The 19,736-nt window shown below is 51.9% G+C and overlaps 1 protein-coding gene across 1 annotated transcript; it reads left to right on the top strand.

The window, feature by feature from the left end:
- The first annotated feature begins 8,255 nt into the window (after nt 1-8,255).
- Nucleotides 8,256-18,777, top strand: BSND (barttin CLCNK type accessory subunit beta). The gene is made up of 5 exons (XM_004372034.2): nt 8,256-8,437; nt 14,770-14,864; nt 15,696-15,701; nt 16,948-17,217; nt 18,369-18,777. Exons 1-5 carry the CDS (start codon nt 8,261-8,263, stop codon nt 18,775-18,777), a joined length of 957 nt encoding a protein of 318 aa, XP_004372091.1. The 5' UTR covers nt 8,256-8,260.
- The last annotated feature ends 959 nt before the right edge of the window (nt 18,778-19,736 follow it).

Genomic DNA, 19,736 nt, shown 5'->3' with positions numbered 1-19,736 from the left:
TTTTCTTATACCTCATGATTCTATGGGTGCCTGGGCCCAGCTGGGTGGTTCTTCTGCCCCACGTGATGTCGGTGGGCTGCAGTGATCAGGGAGCTCGACATCCAAGATGGCACATTCACATGGCTGGCAGTTAGTGCTGGCGGTCAGCTGGAATATTTTGTGGTAAAACAAAAACAAAAACAAATTCGTTGCCATCAAGTCAATTCTGACTCACAGTGACCCTATAGGACAGAGCAGAACTGCCCCAGAGGGTTCCCAAGGCTGTCATTTTTACAGAAGGAGACTACCACATCTTTCTTCCTGAGAGCAGCTGGCGGTTTGAACTGCCAACCTTACCGTTAGCAGCTGAGCACTTGATCATTGCGCCACTAGTACTCTTCTGTGATACAGACAAGAAAATCGAGGCCCTGAGTTGGACACAGGCCTAGTCCAAGGTCACACACTGAGGTTATAACCAACAGAAAATGGACGCTGAATTCAGACCACCTGTGCATGGACTCTACTGCATACCAGTTCAGTGACCTTGGACAAACTACTTTAGCTCTCTCTGCCTCAGTTTCCTCATTTCTAAAATGGGAATTGGGAATTACAGTGGCACCAGCCCCTACCTCTGAGAGTTATTGTGAAGATTAAATGAGGTGATAGCAGCTGACATTTGAATTCTTACTCAGCAGGCTTAGGGCTAATGGGTCAGATAATAAACGCAGACCTCAGCCCAGCCAGCTGTCTCTTAAGTAAGCAGTGACGGTCAGGTTTGATTAGCGAGGTAACCCTCCCGCACCACGTGCACATCCAGCCTCTGCCCCATACCTCCTGTGACAGGCAGCTGGGTACCTCCCTTATTTTCTAAATGTGGCAGAAATGTCTGTTTTCTGTCCAGCCACACTCAGCTATGCTACCTCTCCATACCACCCCATTTCATACCTGAGAAAAACCAGCTCAGAGAAGGTAAGTAACCTGCGCAGGGTCACATAGCAAGCAGGGATTCAAAGCCAGGTCACATGTTGAATTCAAAGCTCAGTCTGCTCAGCGGCAGAATTGGGCCCTTATCCTGGCTTATCCTTGTTGCAGATCCCTGTGAGCTTCATAAAAACGGCCTGCTCCCCCCACCCCCACAACACACACACACACACACACACACACACACACACACATTGAAGAAGCCTGAGGGAGAGGCTTACAGCAGGGTCCGGTGCTAAAGACACTGGCTTTCATTCCTGGGGCAAGTGGCAAATTTTACTCCTCCAAAACCAAGCTTGCTTCTCCACATCTATTAATGACAACTCTATCCTTTCAGTTGCTTGGGGCAAAAATCTTGTAGTTATTATGGATTTCTCTGTTTCCCTCACACTAACATCCAATAAGCTCCTCCTTCAAAACACATTCAGAATCTGACCGCATCTCACCACCAGGCCCCAGCCCCCATCCCCCGGGCCAGGATCATCATGGTAGCCACCCATCTGGTCTCCCTGCTTCTGCCTGTGCCCCCTGAAGTCTCTCCTCAGCTCAACAGGCCCGGCCGGAGTGAGCTGGTTCACACCCAGGTCGGATCACGTCCCTCTGTCCTGGGAACAGAAACTTGTGTGGTTTCCGGTTCACTTTGAATAATGAAAGCCCTTACAAAGGTCTGCCCTCCCTCCTCACCACTGGGTTCCCTACCTCCCTCCCCCTCCTCACTCTCTTGCTCCAGTCATTCCCACTTGGATTTTTGCGCTTGCCCTTGTCTGCAGGAAGCTCTCCCCACCGGGCTCGCTCCTCACCACCATCGAGTCTTTGCTCTAATGTCACCCTCTTCATGAGGCCCTCCATGGCCACCCTGCTTAAAACTGAATCCTACCAGCGTTTCCCTGCACTCGAGCCTCCTTCCAGCTTTATTACTTTTTTCATAACAGTTGTCACCAGTTAACATGTTCTACATTTTATGTGTGTTTTTGAAAATTTGTTTGTTTGTTTCTCCCCAACAGAAAGTAAGCTCTACTAGGGCGGGGATTTTTTGTTTCCTTCCTTCACAGTTGTATCCCTAAAACCTAGACATGGTGCCTGGCTCATGGAAGACCCTCAGTAGATATTTGTTGACTGAACTAATGAATCAATAAATGTCAGACAGTTCGAGTCCACTCAGAGGTGCCTCAGAAGAAAGGCCTGGTGATATACTCCCAAAAAATCAGCCATTGAAAACCTTATGGAGCACAGTTCTACTCTGACACATATGGGGTTGTCATTAGCTGGAATCGACTTGATGGCAACTAGTTGGTTGGTTGGTTGGTATTATTATCATTACTGGACCCTCTCTCAGTACATGATTGCTGCTGTCCTCTCAGCCACGCAAGCCAGACCTTAGGCATCTGCCTTGACTCTCTCCCTGCTCTGTCACCAAATCCTGGAGCTCTTCCTCCAGGATCCTCTCATATGCCTCCCTCTCTTCCTCTCTGTTTCTCTTGTCATTGCCTTGTCTTTCTCAGTATTACCCAGGCCAATCTAGGAGTCAGGAAATGCAGTTTCCAATCCTGTCTCTGTCCTTGCCTTGCTGTGTCACCTTGGGCTAGTCACCTCTCCCCTCCCCCCACTCAGTTTCCCATCTATATCATTTTGGGAGGGACTTTATCAGGCTTCCTGCAATTCCTAAAGAGTTAATGGTGTCCCAGACTGGGAAGCAGAGCTCCTCCTTCCTTCCTGCCTCCAAAGTGAGGAATTTCCCAGGAGGCAGGTAAGTTAATATGTAGCAGCTGTGACCAGGAGGCACCACTTTCACCAGGCTGGTGCTGGAAGGGGCAGGGCTGGGGAGGCTGGAAGACTGGAAAGATGTTTTTGCTTTTCTGTCTACATTAGCTCATCTGGCTCCTAACTGAAAGCCCTCAGGAAATACGGTTTCTGGTACCTTATTTCCCAGATGAGGAAAGTGGGACCGGGGAGGGGACTTACTCAAAGTCACCATTGCCTAGAAGGCAGAGCCAGGGCCATGGAGCCAGTCTCCTGACCAAGGAGAGCCCAGTTGCCTCGCTGTGACTGGGAGAGTCTCGGGCCCACTGGCTGGCAAGGGGTCAGAGAGACACACAGGGGCAGGTCACCACTCAGCAGTCCCCAGGAAGCACAGTTTGTTTCCTGGTCTCTTTCGTCCTGCTCCCAACTGTTCAGTTTCTTCACCCACCACTCAGATCCCACATCCGGTGCCCTCTGCCTGGGCCTTGGATGTCAGGGACTCACAGAGCTCAGGCCTCTCCCCACACTTTCCAAGGCCACTCCCAGGCTTCTGTTACCCTCCTTGGTTTTGCTGGTGGCCCCGCTCCCTGCAGTTCTCCAGCTGGTGGCCCTGCACCTCAAATCAACACACTGCAGCAATCAGCGGCTCCTAGAAACTGCTGCTTGCTTTAATCTTCCTCTATCCAGGCTTCTGCTAGAGGCTGGCAACTGCTCCTCACTCCCAGTACCTCCTGTTGCCTCCTCCAACCTGCTCTTGGAACCAGAGGATCTTTCTGAAATTAAGATCTGGGTCACCCTCCTATGTAATCCCTCTGGAAAATGTTGGGTGTCTTAGCATGCCCCCAGGAGCTTTCCTGCCTGGGCTTCCCTCTCTGGCCTCACTCTCCCCTGGATCTTATACTCCACCGCTCTGTTCACAAATATAGGTCTCTGGGTGGCACAAACAGTTTGCACTCAAACTACTAACCTAAGGGTTAGCAATTTGAATGCACCCAGCGGCACCACGGAAGAAAGGCCTGGTGAGCTGCTTCTGTAAAGATCACAACCAAAGAAACCCTACGGAACAGTTCTACTTTGTAACACATGGGGTCGCTGTGAGTTGGGATTAACTTGAAGGCAATGGAGTTGAGCCATTTGTAAATATATATTGAGAACCTACCCTGTTCTAGCCCCTGAGGATACAGCAGTGAGCAAAACAAAGTCCTCACTGTAGGAGCTTGGCTACTAGTTGGGGGAGACAGACAAGAGACAGGATAAATAGTATATAGTCTGTTAGATGGTCATGAGTAATACGAAGAAAAGCAAATCAGGAAAGGAGGATGGGGAATGCCTGGGGGAAAGGGTTCTGCAGTTTTAGATAGCACTCTCAGGGAAGGCCTCACTGAGAGGGTGGCATCTGGGTAAGGACTTGAAAGAGGTAAGGGAGGAACCCAGGCAGATATCTGGAAGAAGAGCATTTCAGGCAGAAGGAACAGCAGGTGCAAAGGCCCTGCGGTGCCTGTGTGTTCAAGCAGTCAGGGTAGCTGGAGTGGAGTGAGTGAGGGGGAACATGGTAGGAGATAAGCTAAGAGGGGTAACAGGGCGTCATGGACAAATAATCTAGGGTCTGGTAGGCCATTTTAAGTCCTTTAGCTTTTACTCTGATAAGACAGAGAACGATTCCAGGGTTCTAAGCAGAGGAAGTGGTATTACCTGACTTAGCTTTTTTGTAGGGAAGGGGCAAGGGTGGAAGCAGAGAGACCAGTTAGGGGGAGAGAGGTGATGGGGGCTCGGACAAGATCGGTGAGCAATAATGTGAGAAGTGATTGGATACTTGTAGCTTGGGGGTAGACACAACAGGATGTGGATGTGAGAGAGGAAGTGAGGATGGTGGCCTAGATAACTAACTGGAAGGATGGCACTTGTTGATACGAGAGGAGCAGGGCTGGGGAGAAGGGGGAGGAGCATGCAGTGCAGAGTGAGTGTGTGCGTAGCATTTAGTGTTTTATCTCTAGCCTTGTGCCGGTGCTTTCTTGTCTCTGTGCCTTTGCACATGCTGATCCCTTTGCCTGGGGTGCTTTTCCTACTGTCAGGAGAACTTCAATTTGCTTCTCAAGGATCCCTTCTGTGACTCTGTCCCTTCAGTCTACCCTTCTCTCTGCTTTGTGCACATGCTGGGCCTCGTGTGAATCTTAGAGCACTGGCCATATTGTCCCAGAAGTTAGGACCGAGTGCCTTCAGTCTCTGAGGCCCCATGTTCGGCAGTGTTCCTGACATCTCAGAGTGTCTCCACATAGCAGACTGGCTGAAGACCTGGTTTGAATCCTGGCTCTGCCAGTTACAGGTTCTGCGACCTTGGCCTGCCCACCTTGCTTCCATGAGCCTCAGTTTCTGCATGTGTCAAATGGCTGTGATATTTCCCCTCCCTGTCTCTGCTCTCTTGTGAGGATGGGTTCACTAGGAAGATCCTGAGTTCCTTCCGACAGGAGGAAAACAGTGGGTAGCGCGCCCTCTGCTGGACGATGGCAGATTCCTCAACATTGTTGCCCTTCTCCCAAGCCTTCCGCATTTTGCACGGAGGAAAGTAAAAGAGAGAGTGGGGAGCGGGTGGGGATAAGGGAGTTTAGGGAGCGGAGCCACCGAAAACTGAACGTCTCGGAGGCACCGCACATAAGTTTCCCCATTCAATCCTCACCACGACTCTGTGGAAGAGTTAGATTCCACCCATTTTATTGAGTACCTACTGGGCTGCTAACCAAAAGGTTGGCAGCTCGAATCCACCAGCCGCTCCTTGGAAACCCTATTGGGCAGTTCTACTCTGTCCTATAGGGTAGTTATGAGTCGGAATCGGCCCAACAGCAACGGGCACTGTCCCAGTAGAAGTCTTATTCGTTCGTTGTCACTCCCGCTTTTTAGAGGAGAAACAACTCAGACAGCAAAGAGGCAAAGGAGGCTGGGTCGTGCGGAGGAAAGAAAAGGTGGGGGAGGAAGAGAGTGGACGAAAGCCTCTCCGGAAGGGCTAAGGACCAGAGCCGTCCACACTGGGGCTGGGGTTGCCTGGGTCCCGGTCCCCTATCACCCGCCAACTCAGTTTGGGAAGATCTTGGCCAGTCCCTGACACTCCCCTGGCTCAGTTTCCTCTTCTGTGAAATGAGGATGATAATCCCCATCCTGCACTCCTCGCGGGGCTCCGCAGCGGAGGCATGACCCAAAGAGTGCTAGTCTTGCAGAGAGGGTGCGCGGGCGTCTCTTACTGCTATGGCCATCAGGGGGCGCGAGAGGACCCAGGCTGGAGCGCGACTGCTTAGATCCGTTCCCGCCGCCCGTCCGGGAGTCTCCGCGCGCCGTCCAGGTTGGGGAAGACAAGACTCCTTTGGACTTCGCCTCCTCTTCATAGAGGGGCACCAGCTAGATGAACCCGTACTTGTCGCTTCTCTTCTCTGAGCCTAATACCATCCCCATTCCACAGATGACAACAACAACAATCCTAGGTTAGAAGGCAAGGGAAAGGCTGTGGTCGTTCGCACCTTGCAGGGATATTGACTCATTAGCCCAGAGTGGGAGCCACCTGCCCAAGTTCACCAGGAATCAGACGTGGACGTGAACCTGGTGACCCTCAGTCCCTGTCTGCCCTGGCAAACTGTAAAGTGCAGCCCAGATGGGTCTGAGGGCGAGTGATGGTGGGAGTGAGTGAAGGCGAAACCTCTGCTGGAAAAAAGTGTTTGTGGGAAAAAAACACCAGGCAGAGAGTAAGGAGCATCGGTGTGGTGTCAGGAAAAAAAAAACACAGCTGTGCTGGGGAGGAGGTAGAGGTGATGACCACAAGCAGGAAAATCCCCAAACCTAGCAAGTCAGGAAGCCGAAGGAAAGCTTTTTATCCTGCATCAGCAGTTTAGCCCTGTAAAAACTACATGTTAATGTTTTCTTTCAGAGATACTGGTGGTTCTCATTTTCCTCATTTTCCCATCAGCCTTTCCCCAGGACTGAAAGTCCACCATTAGTAATTCCACCCAAGATGGTGGTTCAGTGGTAGAATTCTCGCCTTCCATGTGGGAGACTCAGTTCTATTTCTGACTAATACACCTCATGCACAGCCACAACTGTCTGTTTGTGGAGGCTTGCGTGTTGCTGTGATGCTAAACACGTTTCAGAGGAGCTTGCAGACTAAGACTGATTAAATTAGCCAATGAAAGCCCTATGGATCACAAAGGTCCGATCAAGGAGGTGGCACAGGACAGGACAGCATTTCAAGCCATTGGGCATGGGGTCACCAGGAGCTGGGGGCTGACTGTACAGCAGCTAACAACAGTCCTGGGTTAGGAGGCATGAGAATCGCTGTCAGTCATTCACATCCTGCAGGGGCATTAACTCACTAGAGCTTTCTAGGAGCAGTTCATTGCAGGCAGGAGTAGATGGAGTACAAGGTATGAGAAGGGGACAGAGGAGGAAACAGAGGCGCAGGCATGTCGTTTGACTAAGATCCCACTGCCCCACAGTGGAGGAGCCCAGACCAATTCCAAGCAGTCTGCTGCTACAGCCCAAACTTTTAACCCTGGTGCTACAGTTAGGTGGCAAGGAGCCCTGGTTAAGGAGCAGTGGTTAAGCGCTCGACTGCTAACTGAAAGATCGGCAGTTTAAACCCACCAGCCCCTCTGTGGGAGAAAGATGTGGCAAACTGCTTCCGTAAAGATTTACAGCCTTGGAAACCCTATGGACAATTCTACTCTGTCCTATCGGGTCACTATGATTTGGAATCTACTTGACAGCAATCGGCTACAGCCAGGCAGTATTTGCATAACGGCTGCCTCTGGAACTCAATGGTCTGGGTTCAGATCCCAGCTCTGTCATTTACTAGCTGTGAGACCTTGGGCAAGTTACTTGCCTGTGCCTCAGTATTCTCATCTGTAAAGTGGGCGTAGTAGTACCTGCCTCATGGGGTTCCCCTTAAATGAGTCAGTACTGTAACATGTTTAGAATGGTGTCATTTGTGCAGTATCCATTCAATAAATTTGGGTTATTATGCCTGAATGCTAGATGGGCACATGACCTGAAGAATCTAGAATTCTTCAGGATTCTAGAATGCCAGCCTGTGGGATCCTGGAACCTTCCAGTGGCATTCTAATGCCTTTTGGCTGCACAACTGTACTCTGCTTCTGATGGCTGGAAGGTCTGGGCCACTTGTCTACCCAGCTCCGCCCCACACTAGGCAAATGAGGTGATGTCAAAGCCTTGGCTGGGCCCCAGCCCTGGTAACCTCCCCCTCTGCCTCCTCTGCGCCCTCCCTGCCTCCCTCAGATTCACACACACACACACTCCCAGCTGGGCCCAGAGGGAAGGTGAGAGGGTGAGGAGAGAAGGTGGGTGCACGGGTGCTCTGAAGCGTGACACCTCCGGCTCTGTTGAACCAGTGAGTCCGGGGGCCAGAGCTGGACCTGAAAGGGATCCTGCGCTCCCTTTAAACCTCTATTCACCACAATCCCAGAGCTTCACCCCTCCTGGTGTGAGCGTGCGTGGGTGTTTACGCAAGTTTGCTGGCACCCCTTCCACTGAGGTGCACAGGCCCAGGACCTGCCGGGCAGCCATGGCTGATGAGAAGACTTTCCGCATCGGCTTCATCGTGCTGGGGCTTTTCCTGTTGGCCCTGGGGACGTTTCTCATGAGCCACGACAGGCCCCAGGTCTACGGTACCTTCTATGCCATGGGTGGCATCATGGTGATCGGGGGCGTCGTCTGGAGCATGTGCCAGTGCTACCCTAAGGTAGGTGATGGAAGAGCTGGAGGGGCTAGGAGGGCCATGGCTGTGCCTCTATTCCACACATGAATCCCTGTCCTTCAGCCCATCTTTCCATTCTGACCCCCTCCTCTCTTCTCTGTTTTCTTGAGTATTCCTCTGTCCATCCCTCCCTTCCTCCGTCCCTCTCTCCATCCCCATTCATTCATCCATCCATCCATCCATCCATCCATCCATCTATTCGACCACCCATCCACTTGTCGTAAAGACTGACCAGAAGCACCTTGGATCTGGAGCACTGTAAGGGTGAGACACAATGAAACACAACACGTGATCCATGTGCTTAAAGCAAACATTGATGAGTGCTTACGACCCACAAGGCACTCCTACATTCCTGGTGGAACTCAGTCCTCATCCTGAGTGTCTCGGTAACTTCTTTAGCTCTATTTTATAGGCGAGAAGCCTGAGGCTCAGAAAGGTGAGGTTCCACAGCTCCTACATAGCAGAGCTGGGACTGGAGCTCACATCTGTGTGACTTAAAGCGTAACCCTCTACCTTGGAAGGAGGGCTGTGGGCGTCTCAGAGCTGCCACAGGCCTGGATGGGGTCAGATCTAACCCCGATGGCATGAGTTTGGGGAGTGCTCAGTATTTTTGTAGTCTTTATGTGTTCCTAGAGGAGCACCGGTTTGGTAGTCAGAGACCAAGGTGCTAGCTCTAGCTCTGTCCCAAATTCTCTGTGTGACTTTTGTCTTTCTTAATCTCAGTTTTTTCATCTGCAAAATGGGACCCCAATCCCTTATCTCTCCGAGACTTACAGTGTGGTTATACAGATCAGAGAAGAGATGAGATGTAGATGAGTTCTGTAAACTGTAAAGTGTTATATGTAGGTGAAGGGCTGCCATTGTTATTGTTATTGACCCTTTCAGCAATCCTGTGGAATGGGCATATCAGGAGTTGTCATACTGAGGCTGGAGAGCCCCAGAGAGGTTGAGTGACTTCTCCAAGGTCACGCAGCTGGTCAGAGATAGATCCGGGGGGCGAGAAGAGAAACATGGGTTCTAGCCTGGGCTGTTTGCCTGGAGACTTTGATCAAGGCCTCTTCCTTCTCTGGGCCTCAGTTTCTCCATCTGTGCAATGTGTGAGTCAGGAAGCAGGAATGGGAAAGGGGTGTATTTAAAGGCCCTACTGTCCTGATATCTAGGGCTCCAGGGCCCAGGCAGCCCCCACCACCCACAGCCCCCTCTTCACCTCCTACTTGAGTGGCTATGCTTGGGAGTTCAGGAAGGGGAGGGGCTTCAGGGGCCTGGGCCTGTCCCAGCCTCCCCAGCCCTGCCCCCCGCCGTGGGCCAACCCTGGCTGTCAGTGTGTGTGGCTGGCGCTGGAGCGGTCTGGGCTGGTTTGTGGTCATTTACCGAGTAGTTTACAGTCAACTCGCCTCTGTCTGTGCTGGGCCCTGAGCAGAGGTCACAGGGAGAAGAGGTCCTCGGGTGGTGCCACCCATGTCACCACCACCATCATCATCCTCCTTCTGTGAGGAGGCTGGACCCTGGGGTTGGCAAGGGGGTCAGGGTGTGCAGAGGAGCGTCCTTCCTGCCCGCTCCCCTTTACCTGCAGTGGCTCTACGGTAGTGGGCAGAGTGACAGGAGTGGCAGTGGGGGGTGAGGGAGAGAAAGAGAGGGGAGAGGGAACGTTGCCGGGCACTTAATCAGTAACTGTTGATAGAGAAGCAAGTTCATGCGCTGTGTGGCAGTGTGGAAACGGCGCGTGTTTTAGCGTCTAGTGGCCCAGATTCAAGTCCCTGCTCGCTCCTGCCCCATTCTGTGACCTTGGCAGAGTGAGTTCCCCACTGAGCCTCTGTTTGTTCTTCCGGAGTCTGAGGAGGCTCATGCCTTGCACAGCTGAGTGGGAGGTCATGGATGTGGGGTTCTGGCATCCCTGGCATCATTCTTGGGTTGGCATTTGTGGCACCAGGTGCGGCTCTGTATGTGTGTTCAGGTGTGTGTATGTGTGTGTGTGCTTCAGGGATGCAGACGGCTGGGTCCGGTGCATGTTGAATCCAATAAGGGAAGAGGGGAAAGTGCCTTGCCAACCAGGGAGGCAGTCTGGAGTGTGAGGCCCCCTATCTCCTGCATTATCTCCTTGGTGTAACCTGCAACAAATGCTCCTGTCTGTCCTACCCTCATCCTCCTCCCCGGGTTCTCAGTGCCAGACCTCTGGGAGGTGTCAGTAAATGGGAATTTTCTGGATTGAAAGAAATGCAAATATAAGGGAATAAAACTAGCCAGTTAGGATGGGTGAGGGGCTTCAGACAGCAGCAAGAAGTAAGTGGTCCCTGTCTTTGAGGAGGAGTCCCTGTGTGGTGCAAACAGTTAACATGCTTGGCCGCTAATGGAAAGGTTGGAGGTTCACATCCACCCAGAGGCACTGTGGAAGAAAGACTTGACAATCTACTTCTGAAAAATCATCTGTTGGAAACCTTATGGAACAAAGTTTTGCTCTGGTACACATGAAGTTGACTGGACGGCAACAGGTACTGGTGTCTTTGAGGGTAGACTCAAAAGTGGTAGACTTGGCGTTTAGTCGGGGAGACAGTTTTCTGCCTGACGGGGAGAGAGCAGTCTTCACAGAGACGGTGAGCTAGGCTTTGTAAGTCAAGTGGAAGTTCACAGGCAGAGAAAATGGGAAAGATATTCCAGACGGAAGGAAGGGTGTGATCCAAGACACGTGGGTAAAAGAGCAAGGCAGGTGCGTCAGCATGGTGACTGGAGGGTGAGGGCAGGGAGGTAACGGTGGAGAGGGAGTGGGCTGGACTCCATGGGGCCTAGAATGCTGTGCTCAGGAATTTGGACCTTACCCTTTAGTTGATGGGACAAGAGAGGGGCATGAACAACTTTGCAGTTTAAGAAAGTTATCATGGTGATGGCTGGGAAGAGGAAGGTTCAGGGGCAGCCAGACCAGTGGGGCAGCTTCTTCTCTGGTCCAGGTGAGAGACGATGGTGACCTGGACCAGGGAAGAACTTGAACCCAAGGCTGTAGGAGCTGAGAAGACATTTCCAGTTCTTCAAACTTGGAGCACATGCTAGGGCAGGTGTGGCATTAGCACTTCCATTTGATGTCTGCAGTAGACCTGGTAAGATCCGGTGTTCAGCTGGGCCTTGGGCATGAGAGAGGAGAATGAATCAGGACAAATCTAGTAGGTGGGGCAGGAAGGGATGCTGACTCCCTGAGCTGAGATGGGGGAAGGGAGGTGAGAACAGGAGAAGGATAGGTAGAGAGAGCAGCCCTCTCCCTGGCTAGGGCCTCTCCCTGTCTGGCTTCTGCCTCCACCTGCAGGTCTTCCATTCCTCCACCTGCCTGCTCTGCTGAAGGACTGGGCCTCTGATTGGTGGTTGATGGGTCTGTCCTCCCCATGGGCCTCACTCTGCCCTACGGACCACCCAAGGCTCTTCCTAAACACAAATCTGACTGTGTACTTTCCTGCTGAAAACTCCTCCAGGGCTCCTCATTGCTTCTGGATAAAGACTGAGTTCCTTCATCTGATGATCTGGGAGTCTTCATGGTCTGATGTCCCCTCTGAAGCTTTAGTTCTGCCTGTCCACCCCGTCACCACCCTCCCCGATCAAAGCCCTTGTGTTCTAAGATGCTCTAGCCTATCCCACTTACTTTTGATAATGACAATGATGATGATGATAGTGATGATGACGGTGATGGTGATGATGGTGGTGGTGATGGTGGTGATAATAGTGATGATGATGATGATGTTGATGATAATGGTAATGATGATGATGGTGATGATGATGATGGTGATGTTGATGATAATGGTGGTGGTGATGGTGGTGGTGGTGATGGTGGTGATAATGGTGATGGTGATGATGGTGGTGGCGGTGATTGGGTCATGAGGTAAGAGACAGAGAAAGGAGTATCTTCTAGGACATACAGAACCAACTGGCAAATGCAGGGCATCCTTAGTGGAGGTGAAAGCAACTCCCCAAATACATAACAAGTAACAGGGACTCAAGAGAGAGTGTGCAGTGCCAAAGGATGCCAAGAGAGCCCACTGTACAATGCCATTGCTTTCCTGTCTGCCTTGATCTTGGGAACAGGGAATGTGTCTCACTTGGCCAACACTGAGCATATAGCAAGTACTGAATAAATGTTTGTGTGATGATTTTACACTTTAGGGTTTACAAAGCTTCTTCAGTCTCATTTGACCTCTGAGAGATTGGCAGGTAGGAAAACTGAGGTTCAGACAGCAGACGAGCTGACTTGACGTCACGGGTATATAGTGTTGACGATACAGCCAGCCCAGACTAGTGCCCCGGATTTCGTGGCTCCTTCAGAACATCTATCGTCCTCTGCCGGGCACCTACCTTATTTCCAGACATCTGGAGGAAGCTCACTCCTCCCAGAAGTTCTAAGAGCACCCCCATCCGTCATGCCCTTCTCCCCAGCAGGACGGCAGCTTTTCCAGTGCGGACAAGCGTCTTCCACTCGCTGCATTCTACAGGCAGAGAAAAAAGGGGCTGCTAGATCAGTGTTAGAATTCTTGCCTTCCATGCAGGAGACCCAGGTTCGATTCCCGGACAATGCACCTCATTTGCAGCCACCACCCATTAGTCAGTGAAGACTTGTGTGTTGCTATGATGCTGAATAGGTTTCAGTAGAGCTTCCAGACTAAGACAGACTAGGAAGAAAGGACTGCTAATCTATTTCTGAAAAACTCAACAGTGAAAACCCTGTGGATCACAATGGTCCAATCCCCGACCGATCATGGGGATGGCGCAGGACAGGGCAGCATTTTATTCCATTGTTCATGGGGTCGTCATGAGTTGGGGCCAATTCAATGGCAGCAATACATGAACCCGGCATAGAGTAGAATCCCGTCAAATATTTGTTGAACAAATCTTCAGTGGAGGAGAACAAGACTCAGAGAAGTCAGGTGACATCCTCTTCAGTAGCATCAAGTTATGATGTACTGGACAGCTATATGTGCCAGGCACTGGGTAGGGATTCTTTACATAGTATCTCGCTGAATCCTCACAGCAATCCTAGGAAACAGGCACTGCTGTCCCCGTTTTCTAGAGGAGCACAGAGAGGCTCTGGGAGGACAGATGACCTGCCTGAGGGCCCCATAGTCAGTACCTGGCAGAGGAAGGATTCTCATCCAACCTTCTAGTTCCCAAAGGCAAGACTCCTTCTGCCTCATCCCACTGCCTCCTTTGTGACCCGCCCTCTCATTCACCACCGGATGTCCACCCCATGGTCCTGGGCTTGCAGAACCAAACCAGTTGCCACTGAGTCGGCTCCACTCCTGGTGACCCCATGTGTGTCGGAGTAGAACTGCTCCGTAGGGTTTTCTTGTTGTTGTTGAGAATACACACAGCAGAACATACACTAATTCAACAATTTCTACGTGTACAATTCCATGACATTGATTACATTCTTCTAGCTGTGCAACCATTCTCACCTTCTTTTTCTGAGTTGTTCCTCCCCCATTAACATAAACTAACTGCCCCCTTATTTCCTATCTAATCTTTCAAGTTGCTTTTGTCAATTTGATATAGATAGATCTTAAAAGAGCACAATGCTTACGGCAGACATTGTTTACTAGTTAAGCTAAACTATTGTTTGGTTTTAAGAAGACTTCAGAGGATATTTTTGGTTTAAAGTTCCATAGGGTTTTCAGTGGCTGATTTTTTTGGAAGTAGATTGCCAGGTCTTTCTTTCACAAGTGCCTCTGGGTGGACTCAAACATCCAACCTTTTAGTTAGCAGCCAAGCGTGTTAACTGCTTGTACCATCCAGGGACTCCTGGGCTTGCAGAGGCCTCTTGATTTCAGAAAGATCGGAGAGAACGACTGGTGGGTGCAACCCCAGCCATCCACTTCTCTGTCCCCCACCACGGAAACACAGGACAATAACTTGCTTTCCACTCATTCACCACCCATGGACAAAGTGCCTGCTCTGGGCCAGGTATGTACAGGCACTGGATAAAGACCCTGAAAATGGCAAGATGTGAGCCCCTCAAGGGCAGAAATGTTTATATCTTTCATTCACTGCTGCCCCCTCAAGCCTAGAAGAGTGTCTGGCACAAAACAGGTGCTCAATAAACATTCATTGAATGGATGAAGGAGAGCCAGGGTGGGAGGCAGGAGCCCAGAGATCCAGTCCACCCACTGGTGCTGGGCCTGGGCAGGCCCCTCACCTGCTGAATGGGGAGACCCTCCCTGGTCCACCTCTCTTCTGGGGTGTGGGGAGGCTCAGGTGAGGCACTTGGGGGAGCAGCAGCCAAGGATGAATGAGGCTCCTGGCCCCCGCGCAGTCATCTACAGAGAAGCCATCTTCTCTTTGACCTTTAGATTGCCTTTGTGCCCGCTGACTCCGAATTCCAAGGCATCCTCTCCCCGAAGGCACTGGGGCTGCTGGAGAACAAGCTCAGCACCGAGATGAAGAGGTAGGTTCTGGGCCTGCACCAGGGGTCCCGCACAAGGGAGAGTGAAGAGAAGGGGCCACGGGGATGGGTGGGGGCTCCTCCCTTGTGCCCCCTCCTGAGAATAAATTATTAGAAACCATGTATTGCTTTGAACGGTCAGTTCTGTGAGGTAAACATTATGATTCCCATCTTACAGATGAGGAAACTGAGGCTCACGGACTTTGCTTTGTCAGGGACAAGATAGAGTCTTACTGTGAATTACCGTATTTTACACAAATAACATGCAACTTCTATGTTTGTTTGCCAACTGCACCCTCCCCCATGAGGTATTTTCGTAAGGGACACTACGCGGAGGGTGCAGTTGGCAAACAAACGTAGAAGGTGCCTGTTAGTTGTGTAAAAACATGGTAGAGGCAGACGATGTCAAAAACAGGTTTAACCCGAAATCCCACCCATGTATGACTGCCCTTACTACTAACAAAGAAGAGGCCATGTAACGTGATGGCCAAGGGACAGGCCCGGGGGCTCTGCCACTTATAAGCTGTGTGACTTTGGGCAAAGACTTACTTTTGTGGGCTCCATCTGTAAAATGGGGATACTAAGGTCCCTCGGTGGTGTGAACAGTTTGTTCTCAACTACTAACTTAAAGGTTGGCAGTTCAAACACACTCAGTGGTGCTGTGGAGGAAAGGCCTGGCAATCTGCTTCTATAAAGATTACAGCCAAGAAAATCCTATGGAACAGTTCTACTCTGTAACACACAGGGCTGCCAAGAGTGGGAATCGACTCAACAATGATGAGTTTGGTCTCAGGAGGGTTACATGAGATAACGCATGCAAAATGCTAAGAACAGACCCAGGTGTGTAGTATAAATGTGCACCAGAGATTAGATCAGGAACTTTGCATCTCTTACTTCCCTCAGTCCACGTAGAAAGCCTTTCATGTGGGGGAGGAGGGAGTGTTAGGCCTTTATACATATGTGGAAACTGAGGCTCAGAGAGGTTCGGTCACAGGCCCCAAACATCATGGGGAGTCAGTGATGGAGGTGGGGCTTGAACTCAGGCCTGACCTGGTTCCAGATCTGTCTCCCTCCCTGAGGTGTTAAGCCCACGTTTGTCCTGGTATGGCCAAGAGCGCTCCAGCCCTGGAGTGGCAGTGGGACCAGCTGACCCTGGTGGGATGAGCTGGTCCCCCGACCCCCAGCCATGACTCGGTGCTCAGGAGGCCTGTTTGCTGGTTCAGGGACTCTCTACTTTGCTTGAGGAAGGGGGTGGTGGTGGCATTGTCTGCTCTTGGTGCACAGGGTTACCAAATGTCCCGGTGGGAATGAGGTGGATAGACCCCTGGTGGTGGTGGGAGCCAGCCCATGCTCTGCCCCAGTGCTGGGTTATGCAGGGTGTTTGTGGTGAGAGAGCTGGGACTCAGGCCGCTCTGACTTCTGGTCACCTTCCTGCTGCTTTCCAGCTGTGCTGCTTTGACAAGGAACCTGGTCTCTGAACCTCACTTTCCGAGGGACACAGCAGTAAAAAGCTTGATGCTGGAGCCCCAGTGCCATTACTGCGTGGTCATGTCACTCTGGGCAAGTCGGTTAAAGTCTCTGTGCCTCAGTTTCTTCACTACGTCCCAGAGTTATGGTGAGGATAAGACGAGTTAACCAACAGAGCCTGGCATGCAAGGGGCACTCAAGAACTGCGGGCTGTTATTGCTATTCTGTCCTCATCTGTAAAAGGAGAGTGAAAATCTCTTCATCCAGGTGGTGTTTAGAATCAGTGGGATGCTAAGCATAAAGCCTTTAGCCCATCTGAACATAGTAAACTCTCAGTAAATGTTAACTGGTATTAAAGTCACTCTTGCACCCTCACGGTTAACTTTGCAGACATCAAATGGGGTCACGCCCAAGCATTGCCACTTCATTTACTCGCCTTGCTGAGCCTTGGCCTCCTCATCTGTGAAATGGGGACAGTAATTTGCCCCAGAGGCTTCTTAGGAGATGAGAGGAGACCAGATGCCTGGAGCAAGCAGGGCAGGCAGAACGTGGGATGTTTGTGGATCGAATCTTTGACTCCTGCCTGTTCTCTCTCCCGTCTGTTTCCTGTGCCCTCCAGCCCCCAGCCTCCGTATGTCAGGCTGTGGGAGGATGCTGCCTATGACCAGAGCCTGTCCGACTTCACCCACATCCAGATGAAGGTCATGCATTACAGTGAGGACCCTCGCCCCCTGCTGGCCCCTGAGCTGGGGCAGCCACAGCCAGGAGCCACTGATGGAGGAGCAGGAGGCCCTGTAGACTCTCAGGCCTGGGTGGAGGCTGCTGTGGTTGTCCACCGGGGCTCAGACGAGGACGAGGGAGAGAGAATCCCGGCTCAGAGCAGGTCCAGGTGAGCACTTGGAGGGCAGGAATGGGGACGCTGTCCAGTCCAGCATGAGGAGGAAAGGGACGCGAGGCCGCAAAGGGGTGGCTGGGGACACTTGGGCGTAAGCAGAGGGCAGTGGAGAGTGGGGGACACTCCAATAAGCAGTGGGTGTATCAGAGCAAATGAACATGGGCTTGAGAGTCAGATAGACTCTCTGCTGTGTAACCTTGGCAAGTTTCTTATCCTCCTTGAGCCTCAGTTTCCCCAACTGGGAATAGTTATTCTTATAACATAGAGTTGCTTTGAGGATTAACACAATGTATTTAAACTCCTGGCACACAGTGGGCACTTGATCTCTCTGACAGTTCACTTGGCATAGCAGGGGGGTGAGGAACCAGAGAACCTGAGTTCAAATCCTGGCTCTGCCACTGACTTGCTCTGTAACCTCCTGCAAGTCACTCTCCACCCCCACCCTGCCCCCATCGATTTATGAACTGAATTTCTCATTCATCGGTTTATTTATTCATTCCGTCAACATTGCTGGGCACCTACTCCGTGCCAGGCCTTGACTGGCTCCCACTCCTCAGGAGCTCCCAGTCCAATGCGGGAGACAGACAGGGAAACAGATGGGGACGCCCTGGGGTGATGGGGCTGTGAGAGCCCACAGGAGACCCTGAATGACTGGAGGAATGGGCAAGTGACCTGGTTTGCATAATAACATAGTAAGAGCTTCTACGTCTTGAGCACCTACTATGTGCCAGGTCAGAGCCCTGGTGGAGCAGTGGTTAAGAGCTCAACTGCTAACCAAAAGGTCGGCAGTTCAAACCCACCAGCCGCTCAGCAGGAGAAAGATGTGGCAGTCTGCTCCCATAAAGATTACAGCCTTGGAAACCCTATAGGGGAGTTCTGCTCTGCCCTATAGGGTGGCTATGAGTTGGAACCAACTCGACAGCAATGGGTTTTGGTACGTGCCAAGCACTGTGCGAAGTGCTGCTTGAAACCTCAGGAACAACCCTAGGAGTGAATACTGTTACTTTCCCCACTTTACAGGGGAGGAAACTGAGGCCCAGAAAGGTTAACTATCCCACTCCAGGCCTCGAAGCTAGTGGCTGGGATTTGGACTCAGGCAGTCTGACTCAGAGCTACCCCCACCCTCGTGGCCTTTGCCTCTACAGCCCCCCAGCCTGTCCCCAGGGCCCTGCACCCTTGGCCTCCTTCCAACAAGACCTGGATGTGGGCTCCAGCCAGGGCAGCAGCCCCAACCCATCTCCGCCCAATGGGGAGGAGCCTCGCCCGCTGCCGCCTGATCCCTGGACCTCCAAGTGCCAGCTGGACCACTTCCAAGACTTTGCCCTGATTGACGCCCCCACGTCAGGGGATGCGCCACCAGAGGGGCCACAGCAGGAGACGGTCCTGCCCAGCTACCGGCAGTGGTATCCTAGGACGAAGGAGGAGGAGCCATCGGACACAGGCGTGGAGGAACCTCAGGAGGAAGATGACGACCTGTACTATGGGCTGCCAGATGGGCCTGAGGACCCCTTCCCAGACAAGGAACTGGGCTTTGAGCCCGACACCCAGAGCTAAAATTAACCTGCTCCCTGGGTTTTAGCCTGGCATGACTGCTAACTCCCATGCGACCCCACAGGACTTCAGTTTTCCTATCTGCAAAATGGGGTTATACGGAGATTCAGATGAGAGGGTGGACCTGAGAACTCAAGAACAGTAAAGAAATGCCACAGGAAAGGGTGATTATTGTCAGTCAACCATGGTTGCTCCAATTGGGAGTTTCCTTTGGCAAAGCTTTGAAGGTAAAATATGATTCATTGGGAAGATTTGCAGCAGCCAGGCCCCTCAAGGGCGTTTGCCACCTCCCCCCAAAGCTAAACTCTGATAGGGACCCTCCTTGGTGCTACCCGGGGTCCCCAAAATGCATCTCAGGGTTCCCAATCCTTGCTGAATCTTTTATTACACTTGGCAGATGCCGTGATCTGTCTTCAGTCAGAGCTATCCATGTTCACCCCTGCCCACCTCACCCCTGTGGCTCCCATTGCGCCTTCCCCAAGGCTGAGTACTGCTGATCGCCTTAATTTTGTCCCTGGTCCCTCCACTTCACATGCTCTGCTCCCCATTTCCAAGCCTCTGTCCCTCCCCCGACCACCCCCACACGCTCACCCTGCTGTTGCAGCCTTTGCCCAAGCTGTCCACCAGCATGCCTGTTCCTCTCTTACCTGCCTGGAAAATTCTTACTCGTCCTTCAAACCCCTCTGAGGTGTCCCTCCTTTGAAAGCTTTCCTGGCATCACGGCCTCCTGGACGAGTTAGCCCTCTCTCTTCCATGCCTCCTCTGGACTTGCACATGGATCACTGAGCATGACTGTCTGCCTCCCACTCAGGGGAGCATCTTTGTTTACTCACCTTGCATCTCCCATGTCCAGCCCTGGGCCTGGCCAGCATAGGTGGTCACTGAGGGTGTGCGGAACTGACTGGGACCCTGGAGACTCTCCCAGACAGTGTCCTCTCCCCTGCTTTCCCAGCTCTCAGACT

Source organism: Trichechus manatus, unplaced genomic scaffold, assembly GCF_000243295.1.
Source record: "Trichechus manatus latirostris isolate Lorelei unplaced genomic scaffold, TriManLat1.0 scaffold00015, whole genome shotgun sequence".
Taxonomy (NCBI): Eukaryota; Metazoa; Chordata; class Mammalia; order Sirenia; family Trichechidae; genus Trichechus; species Trichechus manatus.
The sequence above is the reverse complement of the archived record's forward strand: the minus strand, read 5'-3'. Positions and strand labels throughout refer to the sequence as shown.